Raw genomic sequence first — 14,374 nt, 5'->3', positions numbered from 1 at the left:
AATTCTGAACCTGATTATCGACCATTATGTAGAATTGACGTCAAAGTGAATGACCTCCGTAACATTGCCCTCTCCTCTTTGATGCGTCCCGCATAAAAATTCATTCGAAAAAAACGTGAAATAAAAAACATACAACCACTTATAAAATATAGAAAATGCGAAAAATTACATTATTCACGGAAATGTTATAAATAGTTCTACTGACACAGTTGATATACTGAGTAATATGATGCTTTTTTTCTAAAAGTATAGAACCCTTGTGTAACATTTTCAACAAGTAGGTGCCACACTGCTAATCGGTAACCCATGCAAACCCATAGGGGAAGGGTTTAATCCCTTCATAATTAAGAGTTCACCTTTTCTTTTGTTCCATCTTCAACACTTTGTCTTACTACGTATTACAAAACCATCAATAACGTCTATTTTTCGAAACTTACATTTCTTTTTCATAATTTATACAACTTCAGTCACATGAAATCCATCATTATTAGAGGCAGGGTGGGTTTTATCGCCTTATTTTTCAATTCATAGTTCTAGAAAATGATGGCTTTAACTGTTCCCGTCCTTTTGACCTCGAGTAGCTCCCATCAGGGGGCGTAGTTTTAAATAGTCTCAATTATACCTATCTCGTTATTGCTTTAAGTGGAATGACTCATTCTTGATAAATTCAGTAGTAGATCAATACAAAGCAATACTATATGTTTCCGTAGTTAGAATCACAAATAGAGGTAGGCGTATTAAGTTACAACACTCACAGTATTCACTCCCACTTGGGCGCCCCTAGCATACACACCTGTCATACATCCAAAACTCACCGGTGATCGCAAATTCGTGTTACCGCATTACATGACCAATTAACAAATTCGTAAAAGACAACAATTGATAAAAAAGACAACAGAGCCTTGCCTGTTATTTTCACAGGGTATTTCTGCAAATACTCTCGCGCTGCATTCAAATTACGTTCATCTTCCCGGGTATTACGTTTGTGTGAATAGTCCTTCCACTTTATTAAATACTGCAATTGACCATTTCTGTTACGACCTTCAAAACTTTCTCAACGCCCACCGAAATTTTGGCTTTATCGTTATTATCACTACTAACCGTTAAACCTATGTGAACTGCGTTTTTATCATCATCATCATCATCATCATCATCATCATCATTATGAGTGTCTAAACTCTGACTAGGAGCTGTATTACCTATCACCGTATCCAATCGGGGAATAGCTAGCGAGAGGACGTCGGGGTACAGAAACAGTAACTTTTGAAAAGTAAACTCGTCATTAGTGTCTCTCCCAGATAATGACGTATTCATTGCCAAAGTACATATCAATTTCGAAGATCATAAAACCAGAACAATTACGTGCGCATGTAATTAACAATTGTAATCCTGATAATTAACTTTTATAAAGAATTGACACAAAAGTGAATGACCTCTGTAACAGAAATACGTACAATAAAATATAGTTTCTGAACAAGGCATGTAGCTCATACAGCAACGGAAGATTGGTCGTTTGTAATATAACTTCGTTTGTTAATGAGCAACAATAAAAAACAATAATCTTCTTCTTACTTGTCTTCTACATAAGTCATTGCTTTTCCAGATATAAAGTTATTGCTCATCATCCTATTATCGCCCCTATCCTGTAGCTGTTCACTCACATCGGTGATCAAGCTGTTCAAATACATCATTGATCAATCATCAGCTATCACTGTCAAATTTCTATTTATCTAGTTGCGCTCTTTTTTCATCACTTCTATAAGTACTCATTAGTGTGGTCTCACCACTTCTTCTTAAACGTTGCAAATTGTTACTTTCCCGCATATTTGCTAGATTCAAAACAGTCTTGCGTAAATAAGGTTTCCTTGATAAGAATTATATAGCGAGTAAGTTACTCGAGTTTTAGCAGTATTCGTGTGGTTTATTTCAGCCAGAGCAATACATAGTGTTTTGAATTAATTTTGAATTAATTTTGAATTAATCTCCTGAATGAGCCGACAAGCAACAATTTATTGGCAAAGCTATTAAGGCGTTAGCTTCTATCGATGTCATCTGGTGTAATAACACTATATGAATGATACCAGACAGACAGATTATAAAACGTTTTCGTGCCATACCTTTCCCTCATTTAAGAGGGCGCTGCACCTAACACAACATATTTGCTCAAAAATCACTTCTTTGCAAATGTTCATTCAATTTTAATGACTTTGTTAACCCAAGATTAAAATGTTGGTTGGGTTCAACTTTTTGCTTGACAAGCAGTCGTACGTTGAGTGATAAAGAAATGTTAATTTATGCAAATGTATACAAATCACCCGATTTCCCGGCTTCTTTCTTTTTCTTTTTTTTGTAGATTTTCAAAGAATTCAACTCCATTCTGGGTCAAAATTTCTGAAAATGTCTCATTATTTTATTTTAATGTTATATAACAAAAAACTATATTGTTTGGCAATACAGTCCTTACATTTTGAATAAGAGGCATTTTAATTTGGCTAATCATGATTTTAATCATTTATTTTGAGTTTCAGTCTTTCAACCCATGTCATTTTAGAACGAGGATAGATAATGCAAAATAAAATAGTCCTTTTCTACATATACTCTTCTTTCAAGTGAAATATTACATTTCAAAAAATAGCGTCAAGGTTTTTTCTTAAATTTATCATTATTACCAAAATCGAGGGTTTTTACCCCAATATACACCCACCTCATCTTTACATTTAACTACGGCTACCGTACTAAACTTTAGAGTCTCTGCTTTTTGAAAATTTATAGTAAGAGGGGTTTCTTTGTCATCTTTGATGCGATATTTGTCTTTGAAAAAAAATTGTATGGGCAACATGCAGCTCAATCTTAATTAATGCTCATTGCAACATACTTGTCTTCCAGACAGGGTAGCATTAGGTCATTCAAGACCCACATTGCCTTACATTTTAGTAACGCAAAATTACCTAATGGCTTAAAGTATTTACCACAGATAATTACCGTTCTTGTACAGGAAATAGGAAATGAGTACAGCAATTATGTACAATTTTTGATTAAGTGTAATAGGTATCATGTTTTTGCGAAAAACTTAGATCTCCTGTGGTTTGTGCAAGTGAATTTATTTATTATATGTTTGAACGGTGATGTTATGATATATGAGACATATAAAACATATTAAACAAGTTTGTGTGCAGTTTCGGGGCGTAATACTCGTTTACACTATTCATTTCCTATGTTACTTAGGTCTGTCAACGTAATGGGAACATATTGAAATAATTCGGGGATTAACACACTGTCATCGTTTCAGCCTTCCCTCTCGGTCTGCAAAAAAGTACGACAATGGCAATATATTAGAAGATTGTGATGACACGGATGATGAGCCATTCATGTTTACCATGATAAATATTTGTTTGTTTGTGATTTTTTTCTTTTAATCAATAAGTAGTCCTTATCCTCGGCACATGGCACACGAGCTTTCTTAAAGTTTTATTGACATAGTTATGTTTATAATTATATTCTTCAGCTATACATATGCCGAAAATGATAGAAACTAGTTTTGGTTAATGGGTTCTTATGATAGTTCAAATTTATCAAAATTGATCGGCGCCATAGCTGAAACTTATAATATTACAAATTACTCTTAAAACAAGTTATATTGCAAAAAAAAACAAAAACCGAAGTAGATTGTCTTACATTTGCTGATTGAAGAAACATTAATACGATATCCAATTATCACAAATTAGTTCCATGGTGCCGTCAGGTGTCTTGTCACATACAACTAAAGTTATGTTGATGTCTTTCGCTAGATTGTAAGTACCCCCGTGTTAAGTATGAGGGGAAGCATAGAGTACGATTGGAACTAACTTTGGATAATTGGGCTGGCACAATTTCTCAATATGATAGTTCAAATTTATCAAAACTTTATTGAAACTTTATCAATAATTCAAGAAATTTGTTTAAAGGGACATAAGCTTTAACTTGTGGTATGTTTTTCAGTGTTCCGTTTGTTATGCAGAAAATTGAAGTAGTCTTTTTGTCAACACAGCTTCTGTGTAGTGATCATTGTTTATTGTTTACAAATGAATTCTAGTTAGAACTTGAATACAATTTTCAACAATAACAATGGAGATTATACTCATATAGGTTGTGTTGATATGCTCAATACTTGGCATTAAATTTAAGTTTAGGGATTCAATGCAGAAAGTGTTGGAAAACTACAAAAAATAGTTCTGAAAAAATAGCCAAAAGAAATAGCTTATGGATCTTTTAATATTACGCCATATTTGCTGACCATCTTTAAAATTGCATTCAAAATTTGCGATGTTGTGCTAATGATGTAAGTAAGAATAATTGTATGACTGTAGCAAATGCAAATGTTGTTTAATACGTATAAATAATATTCATATTTGAATGGAAATGTGTGAACTTGTCTATACGTTTTTTTGTTACTCAAATACTAGTTCTAATTTCGATTTGTTACTTTGCTTCACCTAAATGAAGTTTTTCGATCAATTTAAAGTTTAGTCTGTCAGAATCACTTAAGAGTGCACTGACCGCAATAAGAGTTTATTAAGCCCCAAATTGACAAAAAAGTAAGGGACATTTTAAAAGTGCCTTGACTCAAAGTTATCAATTAGACACATTTTATGCATTTTGTCTCGTTTTTATGACATTTACACAAAAATAAAACATTTTCAAAGAAAAGAATATGAATTAATGAATATACAATAATCGATGTGGTTTTTTTTGTTTTGTTCAATGAAAACAATATTTTGGTTTTTATAGTATTCTATCATTTTGTAAAATTTAAGCTGTTAGAATTTCGATTTCATTAAACTTTCTTTCTCATCCAATTATCCCAATTTAATTCCAATCGTCGTATTGGGTGTTGAACTGTATCTACTACATTTTGCGGTGTCATAATGATAACCGTGAAGGAGATTCAATATTACTCCTACATTGGCGACCATAAGCACCAGCTCATGGAGACACTTTTTGTGCTACACTGATTGTTGAAGGTGCGCTTAGCAACAAAAATATGAGCATATCCAAGTTGTAGCAGAAGTGAAAACTCGTCATGCTTTTTGTCGTCTTTCGAAGGGAATTATAATTAAATGTTGTGTACTGTTTTCCTTAGAAAGACTCTCATGGTTCAAAGACAGCGACGCTTAAATCTAAATATTAAATTCATCTATTGAATGATACCATGACAACTTCATCACGTATTCATCATTCATGCACCATAAAACAGTTTTGCCTAGCTTAGGTGAAGAGCGCTTACGTAAGTAAGATTTTTAAAACATATATTAGTACGAGGAGTAATTATTCGTTTTACACAGTATCTGTAATATCTTTCTCATTTATCTGGTATACCTTTAATCACATCTAACAACTATAAAGTAACGCGATTCCTAAAATGTGGGTAACTATGCCTTTTACCAAAGTAAATTTGAAAGTTAAGATATACATAATAGTCTCGTCCCTGAAGTCTATGGTCGAATACTGCCGTATACTAAATGTAGCTTTGTCACCTAGTATGCAATCTTAGTCTGAAGTGTCTTCTAACACTAACGCTTCATTGGTATTGCCACCCATATTCGTCAACTGATGAATGTTTTTCTTCTTCACTTCAAGATTGACCTTATGACAAGAGAAGAAAAGCATGCACTTAAATATAATAAGTGTTTGATTGAAAAAAATCTTGAAAATATGAAGCATATGACCATCGCTGGTGAATCAAAGAGATACCTTAATAATACAGGTATGAAAATAAGACCATGTTAATTGCACATTGATCAAGAATTTCAAGATTGTGAGTTCGAATACAATCTTTTACATCTATCGGTAATGATTAAAAAGAACGTTCAGATGCTGAAACATTAAAAGGCCAGCTACTTTTGGCAATCGTACCTTAACAAATGAACAGGTCGGTCGAGTTTCCGAGAAACTTTGCTTTCTCTTCCTCCTTTTGCATATGGCGTCTTTCTGAATCTGCAATCGCTGAGCATCTTCTACCTCAAAGTCGTTCAAAGCCTGTTTTCGATCTTCGTCCAAATCAAAGTATCGGGTCCTAAGGACAATAAGCAGCTGCAAATATCGAAGAGAACGATACAAACTTACATACGAGCCAAGAATATGGCCTTCAGAAGTACTAATAGACAAGAATGACTTATTGAAACACTGCAGATAAAGGTAGATTAAGTTATTTATTCATTTATATGTGTATTTATTATTTATGTACTTATTTATTTATTGATTGATTTGTTTGTTTCCTTTTTTACTTGTTTTTTTATTTCTATGTTTGTATATTTATTCAATATATGCTTTTATTCCTCGCTATTTGTAAAATACTTCTCATACAAGCTTCATAAAAACGATCGTCAGACTCACCTCTTGATTTGTGGCAAAATGTCCAAGGAAAACGAAAGATCCCTTTTAAACAAATACGATGAACATAATGGCGTTAATGCATCATGTCGATTATGTTTTCAATGGTATTGCGTCTTGGTGTTGATCATGCATGATGCATAGGTGAAAAGAGGGTTTAAACAACTTTATTTTGCTTAGTGTTTTCTCGAATGTACATTTCAAAACTGCATTCCTTTGAATTTCAGTATGATTATGCATCGTCTAAATGGTAGATCGTGAATATCATACACAAGTCAACTCCACAGTAATGATATCTTTCTATTAAGATACGGTAGTGGTAGTTGCTCGCTTCAAAATTCTTGCACATGCCTGCAAAGCTAAAAGACAGTAGATTTTCATCTTCGATGTCTCAATATGAAGGCATTATGAAAGATGCATATTATGGCAATTAAGATTTTAAAATATGATCTTTAGGAAGTGTTCTCATTAGCTCAGAGTGTAACAGTCAATAATTAATCCATGAAACCTATACAAAATGCTCGATAGTTCGGTTAACTATGCACTTCTTGAATATGTCATAACTTACCTCCACTAAAATGAGAAATGCTAAGAAATAGATCGGGTATGGATTGCCATCTGTCACTACTGCGATAACATTGACGCCTCGCCCACAGATAAATATACCGTGGAGAAGTATTGAAGTAATTATCTTGTCCCTTAAATAAATGCCACACAATGCAATGTATTTAACTCTATCATTTATTGCACATGTTACATCAAAGTTGAACGCAAAATCTAAAATGCTTCAATAGCCTATTGCATTCAAGTAATCAATTCATAGTGACTAACGTCCTAAAACTAGGGATAGTTTTCAATCGGATTAGACACTTCAAACAACTTATTTCTTACCATAATAGCTGCTCTTCTGGGCCATTAATGACCTTCGCCAAGTTAACGAACATCTTGTAATCACACCAGTATATAGAACACGTTACCTGAATTGTCAAAAGCAGTAAAATAGTACTGTCACGTTTAGTCTTGAACTTCAGGAATGTCAAAGACGTCGACTATGAGAAACGTTCACAGTGATTTACCCACAAAATTCCCCTGCCGATGGTTAATACGTTTTTCTCAAAATCGCCATATCTTCGACTAATTTCGGAGAAGGTGGACTTATTCGGTAACTTTTGCATCAGGGATCTCGAAACAAGCAGGTTAAGATTTATGCCCCAATATTCATTCTTATAGCTCATATGCCGAACAATCGTAAATATCGAGAGGAAAATTGACCAGAGAGAGTGAATATACTTGACAATTAATGTAGTGTGAACATTAGGTCAATACCTGGCAAAAAACTTCTAGAAATCCGATGGTCAGATCTTTTGGCTTTTTATCAATTAGCTCATAACAGAAGTTTTCCTTCCATCAACTAACTTTATTTTCCTATACACATTAGCTATCGACAGTTAGCATAACTCTAATGTAGTAAAATGTTCTCGTTATACTTTGACGAGACATGGTGACGTTAAAATGTAAGTGGTGTTATGTTATTATTTTAAAAATATACTGTTTAAAATCTTTCATAAAATATTCATCCTTGAACGGTACTCACCATTCCGATAAGTGATGCTAACGTTGATGTGAAGATATAATCAGTTGATGGATTTACAACCAGACAACTGTTGAGAAATAAAATGGTTTTCTGCATATTGTAGCGTGCCTTTGGCAATAGAATCTGTCTCTGTCCCTCATCTCTGTCTCTGTCTGTTTCTTCATGTCTGTCTGTCTGTCTGTCAGTCTGTGTGTCTGTCTCTCCCTCCCTCCCTTCCTTCCTTCCTACTTCCCTTCCCTCACATGACGACCTTAAGTCATACGCGTATGAATTAAATACTTTTTTACTGATAAACCTAAACTCAGGACGTTCAGCCTTTCAGGAAACATACCTTTGAAAGATTGAATTTTCGTTAAATTATTTGTTTACCATCAATACAAAACATTGGTTACCTGTTCACTTCTCGGTGATCGGGAAACTTTGCTTTCAAAATAGCAAAGGCAACACTGGGCAGTATCCAACCACAAATGATGTAAGAGATTCTGCAAGATGACGAATAATTATTTTATGCATATATCACAGATGAGAAATATGAAAGGATTATCGCATATTTTAAATCCTTTGCTCGCACTGAAAATAACATGTTTCGTATGTTAAGGATATTTAAAGAAATACTTTATCCTGACTTGTGTTCTCTGAAGCCTTTAAAATAAATGTACCATGCAGGAAGTACGTGTATTACTCAAGTAACATATATAGAAAGGTTTCTACACCATCCTTACTTAAACTGCAGTAATACCTGCGCTCTCCTAGTCCTTTTTACCTTGTTTTCCCTTTTAAGAAAAACACAACATGTACACTCTATTCAATTTGAACATCAACGATAAAAGCATCTCTCAAAAGTAAATGTGTTCATAAACGGACATACATTGTTACCCAGTCCAATTGTAAAGACTCCTAAATCAAAAATTACCTTGCCACAGTACTTCGATATACGTAATGCTTGAGACGGATGAAAAGTTGAATGCTCATTTTCATCATCCAGGAAGCATTGCTTAACAGTACAAAGTGACTGAAGGCCGCCACAAGTCGGCATGTATTCTGCAGGAAGACAAAAAAAGTAATGACAATTTTATCGATCAAAAATGACTTCCTGATGTTTATCGTATTCATCTGAGCACCAAAGGTTTGATCATAAGAATGAAGACAGAATTTGACAATTTCTTTACCCTCTCGTGCTATCTGGTTACAGCAGCTTTGAAGTGGCTTGTTAGAGATGTCTGTTTATATGTTCGTCTAATCCAAAATATTGTTCAGTGCAACATTTATCAACAGCTTCCGACAGGTAAATTTCATATGTCATGTTCTAAAGTTAACCCATCAACTTACAACTGATTGCAGATAAAGGTTATTACCTCATTCTCTCTTTCGATTAAGTTGGCTTCAATTGCAATTAAGACGGGATAGAAACCAAGTGACAGGATAGCCTGGCATAGGACCACATAAAAGTCCGATGTAAGCCTGGAATTTCCAAACATACTTAAATGACGCAAACTCGTGGTTGTTGTCATTAACATCACACAGAGAAAGAATGATATATGGTGTAGGCATAATATGTGGTACACAGGTATGTATGCATTCCATAGGGGTAGAGTAAGATGAACAGGCATCGTTTCGAAAAAGTTCGGAACGTACATTCATGCCCCTTGATTTGTGGCTATTGTTTAAGAGTGGGCTGACTGTGAGGTGTGATTCATATCGCTGAGTGGCTCATCAACATTTGTCTTCATGAGACCAAATAGAAAGAAAAATCTGTATTAACTGGCAAATGTTTGTCATAGGTTTGCTTAGATACTCCAATGGAGAAGTAATTTTTCCTCGACTGTCATAAGAAAACAATTGTTTATGATTAGAATAATAGAGTTGGGGAATTTCTTTCCGGTTCATGTGAGACAGAAATTCTCAAACGAATGTGAAATATCTGTTTGGGTGTAGGATTATTATTCTCACGTCCCTTCAATACTTCAAACTGCACTGATCGTATTTTATTGTAGGATCGTATTTTACTGTAGAAACATCCTTGTCACCAATAACAATCTTTGATTTGTATCATTTCACTTCGAAAAACATATTCCAAATCCAGTCACATGTAATGCTATACGAAACATGATTATACATATAAACATTTTCTTTTCGCTGCACTAACAGCAATAAGTATTAATAATTTGGAGAAGTTTTAATAAGAATTACCAGTTGGCATTGTGCTTGGTCAATTATCATTCATATTATCACCAAATCCCATTGCACTCTGTCGCCTCGTCGCACTGTAGGTCCGGTTTTATTTAAGGCGACAGACAAGTCGTTAAATAATAAGCGCTGCTTGGGCTTGAATAGCAAAGGACATAAGCAGAACAAATCGATGCCAACCAAGTGGTTGGGATCGATTTCCGGCGTACTGGGAACTTGAGAATGGTTACTCTGGTAAGTTCTCACATCGTACAAAGTAATACATTCGCGTAAGTTTATTGCTCTGATACATACACACACGTACATGACGACGACAAGACACAATGAATGTAATAGTACACTGGTTTCTTAATTTTGCTTTTCCACGTGAAAATAGAAGTCACGTTTTCAGACTTCTATCTGCTTGTTGAAAAATCAGACATCTAATGCAATATCATGACTATACTTACCTTGCCATAAATATAGCGAAGACGCCCGTTAAAATGAATAACAAGGATAAAGCACAGCAAATCGTCAAAATAACGTTGGCGGCGGCTTCTAGAAAAGGCTGTGAATCAATGAGGTGTAATCAGGAGTTTCGAATATCTTTGTGTAATAAATTTCTCATAGGCTCGAAATCATTGTTGAATAATGGGTTGTACATGCATCCACAATAAAAGTTTATAACTGCCGTCCATATTCACTGCACTTCCGACAACACTTGACGTCGTAAGTAAATTTATTTGTATCACCCTTGAACGGCGAACATATGCGCACTTGATCTTTTAAAGTGGATTTCACTTCGGTGCCACAACTCGGTATGTGAGACAGATACAGTGTACGTCCGATAAACGATTAGCTCGGGAATCACTCATTGATTGATGACTGCAAACCAGCATGGAGCAGCCGCTCTGTCTATAGACCGGGAACTGAACAGTTAGTTATACTTTGTCTACAATGTAGTTGGTGTTACAGTTTCAATTGAAAGCAGAAACAAGAGAATGTGTGGTTTTTTATTTACTGTCAGCTGAGACAAAGAAAATAAAACAAATTTTTTCTCATCCTCAACTGAGTCAATTCAGACCCACCGCGTCAACCTTTTTTCTGCTTACGAGAAAATGGAAAAGGGGCGCAAAAATATGTGACGATAGTGTGTAACGAAGTACTGTATAAAGCAGAACTGTAAAAACAAAATAACTGACACTAACATTCCATTCAGAACTGTACACATGAGTCACTGTTTATTTTTCTTGGCCTAAGAAACCTCTTCAGCTCTTCGACTCTCAGCTGAAATTGTAAAAACAGCTACATTGTAGATAAAGTGTAATCGTTTTTATATCCCTCAGTCCAGACAAAGCGACTGCCACACCACATGCTGGTTTGCTATTATTAATTAGTCAGTGACTTTAAAAAATATGTCATAATACCCAAGCCGATCGTTTGCTGAGTACATACAATGTATCCATCACACACTTAGTTGGGTACATAATTGAAAACCTCTGTATTATGTAGTATTTTGGTCACCTTTTCACCTAGTGTGAGAACAATAAAAAACTTTTTTAACTGTCTGGCCTGGATGACAAAGTCCATGTCAGGCGCCTATTTTCAGGCATATACCGTTATTTATATAGTTTTACTTTGAAAGGAATGGCAGGGTGCAGTTTCTTTATTAACATACAGAAGCACATAGCAAAAAATAATTCATTATGAATTGGATATGCAAACCTTAGGCTCCTTGCCCATAATTGTGATGACGGCAAAGGTTGCCATGTGGTTACATTTACACCCTACATACTCCCTATCCTCGTCGACACCACGTTCACTGACACTACAGCCATGATTACTCCACATCCTGTAGGAAGACGTTAAGATTTCAGTGTTGTCCGCTTTAGAAAATCCTTTCTTTTCCCTTTCCTTTCTGATTTCCTAGCGAATATTATAGCCAGTGTGAACGTACTTGCTTCTTGATCACAGCAGGTATTAACCATGCAGTGATAAATATGAAGTCACAATATCTGCGTCACAATATCTTTCTGTGTGTCACTTTTTTGCTGTGTGTCACTGTGCACTTGAATACAATGTAGTTGCGTACTACTTTATCATATATTTTCGTGAATCTCAGAAATCCGTTGCAACCATGTGCAGACTGATAGTAAAGAGTCCTGGTTGGCTTTATACAGACTGATAGTACAAAGCTCTACTTGGTAAATGCATCTATCAACTAGTTGTTATAGGTCTACGAAGTACAACGTATTCCCATTGTAGGAATCTATACTAATAAGAGTTGCTCATACCCATAGCTGGTTCCAAGAGACATGAATGAACAGGTTGGGGAATATCCTTCCTGTGAAGTAAAAATCACACTTATATTATTTAAATGGGATTTTTTTTGTAAAAGGCCGATAACTGATAAAGAGTAAATTCAGATACTTCAAATTATATCTTCTACTGTCTCAAACAGAGATTTATTTATAACACAGCACCACAAATCTCACCTGTTTTAAATAGAATCTCATCTGAAATTCCACATCAATATTCTGACGCGTTTTAGGATATACTGAAAAATAGAAAACAGGTGTGTTCACCCGCCTTATTTTCTGCACAGCAGTGATTGAGTCTACCGATTGTCTTCTTTGCGGTCTGTAAATAACGTTGAGGGATAAAAATAGAAGTCAGTACAGCAGTGAGAAAAGATCATGGGAATGTACACGAGTAAATTAAAACAATGGAATCACATGTTGAGATGAATTCTCAGGTTTTGATTTGATTGATTTGTAGTATTCATTTTGCGCATATCAAAGTTACAAGATAAGAAATAACATTAAAATCATACACAAATTACACAGGAAAGCCCGCAAACGTATTTTCACTGTGGTCAACAATAATCAACAAAAGTAAGATCCTAATCAAAATGTTATAAAAAGCAACTTCGTTACAATGTTCTCACCTTGTTGTGACAGCGTCCGCTGGTAAAATATCTCCCGGATTTCGATAGATGTAGCATATCACTACAAACGGCATCGCTACCCGTTGCAAAAAAAAAAACTTCTACTTAATTTTCGATAGTAAGCCTTCATTGTATCTGTCAGTAAAATACGTCCTGACGGATCACTTTTCATCTTTCATTTGCATTGATCGACATCGAAAGAAAGTAATTATAATCCAGGGTATTATGTTTAATCCTATAGAGGCAGAGAATGTCAACTTTTGTACAGCTAAAATTTCCTAAAATAGTATTTTTGGCATTTTTTTCAAAATGTATAGTATTCACAGTAAAGTCGATTCTTCTTAGAGTTAACAGATACAATAAAAATCATTAGTCTTGAACGAATAATATGTTGTTTCAATGATGAGGTAAATGTTATTTTCGCTAACACATTATTCCTAAAACAGGAAAATTGATTTTGCCTCCATTTAGTCAATTTTCAGTACCTGTAGACGTAGATACGTTTATCTTTTCCAGTGTTGCCTTGGGTATCTGTAGGTAACTATCTTGAAAGTCTGAGCTGTTCCATTTTAATAAACGCCTCTCCGTCGGTACAGTGTTTGTGGTAAAATCAATCATGAGCTTGTCGAGAGATTTCACAAAAACACCTCTAAAATCTACAAAATATAATAATTATACAGTGGGGTGAGAATGCTAAAACATTTCTAATTCTAGACAGCATCTCAACACAACAATGCACTTTGGGAAGTCAACAAGATATTCAAATATAATCCAATCGATTACATGAGAGCCGTCTATTTACCAAATGCACCACTTGACAAGGTCACGTCCTGTCTTGATATTCTCATGTAGTCATACAATGTGTCACCGAATGATTCTAGAGAAGAAAACAGCTTCAACACTCCCTCGTTTGGTCCGTGTTCCTTTAATGAAATGGACATGACAAATGTATTCAGAATGACGCGACAGGAGCACACATTTACGTCAATTACTGCTTTAGTATCGTCACGATGACAAATCACAACAATCCCTAATCTTAAGAGAATGGAAAAATAACAACCTTGCGTCCTTTACATTTCTACCGTGTACCTCTTAAAGTTTCAGGTGGGCTAATATATAGGAAGCACACATTTCTTATGGTTTTAGACGCCTGTAAATCGTATACTTTCATATAATTTCACAATCAATCAATTATCTCACCTTATGTACTTGTGCCCATACTCCCTCCAAATTTACTGCCAAGAGTCGATCAATTTGATCCATGAATTGCTGTGGAGAAAAGTATTTACACGTAAAAT

At 34.9% G+C, this 14,374-nt stretch overlaps 1 protein-coding gene across 2 annotated transcripts in view; it reads right to left on the bottom strand.

Moving 5' to 3' along the window:
- Positions 1–220: 220 nt before the first annotated feature.
- The window catches only part of LOC139144031 (adhesion G protein-coupled receptor B1-like), a 39,368-nt gene continuing 25,214 nt past the window's right edge, over positions 221–14,374 (bottom strand). For both annotated transcript variants that reach the window (XM_070714678.1, XM_070714679.1), the window contains 17 exons: positions 14,277–14,345; positions 13,879–13,999; positions 13,562–13,732; positions 13,077–13,152; positions 12,625–12,769; positions 12,424–12,473; positions 11,855–11,981; positions 10,600–10,697; positions 9,319–9,424; positions 8,877–9,004; positions 8,356–8,445; positions 7,964–8,030; positions 7,261–7,346; positions 6,938–7,067; positions 6,373–6,414; positions 5,893–6,069; positions 221–5,622 (listed from right to left, as the gene is read on the bottom strand). In XM_070714678.1, the coding sequence (XP_070570779.1) occupies positions 5,527–5,622; positions 5,893–6,069; positions 6,373–6,414; positions 6,938–7,067; positions 7,261–7,346; positions 7,964–8,030; positions 8,356–8,445; positions 8,877–9,004; positions 9,319–9,424; positions 10,600–10,697; positions 11,855–11,981; positions 12,424–12,473; positions 12,625–12,769; positions 13,077–13,152; positions 13,562–13,732; positions 13,879–13,999; positions 14,277–14,345 (1,779 nt within the window). In that variant the 3' untranslated portion in view covers positions 221–5,526. The remainder of the gene's footprint in view (positions 5,623–5,892; positions 6,070–6,372; positions 6,415–6,937; positions 7,068–7,260; positions 7,347–7,963; positions 8,031–8,355; positions 8,446–8,876; positions 9,005–9,318; positions 9,425–10,599; positions 10,698–11,854; positions 11,982–12,423; positions 12,474–12,624; positions 12,770–13,076; positions 13,153–13,561; positions 13,733–13,878; positions 14,000–14,276; positions 14,346–14,374) is intronic.

Source organism: Ptychodera flava, chromosome 11, assembly GCF_041260155.1.
Source record: "Ptychodera flava strain L36383 chromosome 11, AS_Pfla_20210202, whole genome shotgun sequence".
Taxonomy (NCBI): domain Eukaryota; kingdom Metazoa; phylum Hemichordata; class Enteropneusta; family Ptychoderidae; genus Ptychodera; species Ptychodera flava.
The sequence above is the reverse complement of the archived record's forward strand: the minus strand, read 5'-3'. Positions and strand labels throughout refer to the sequence as shown.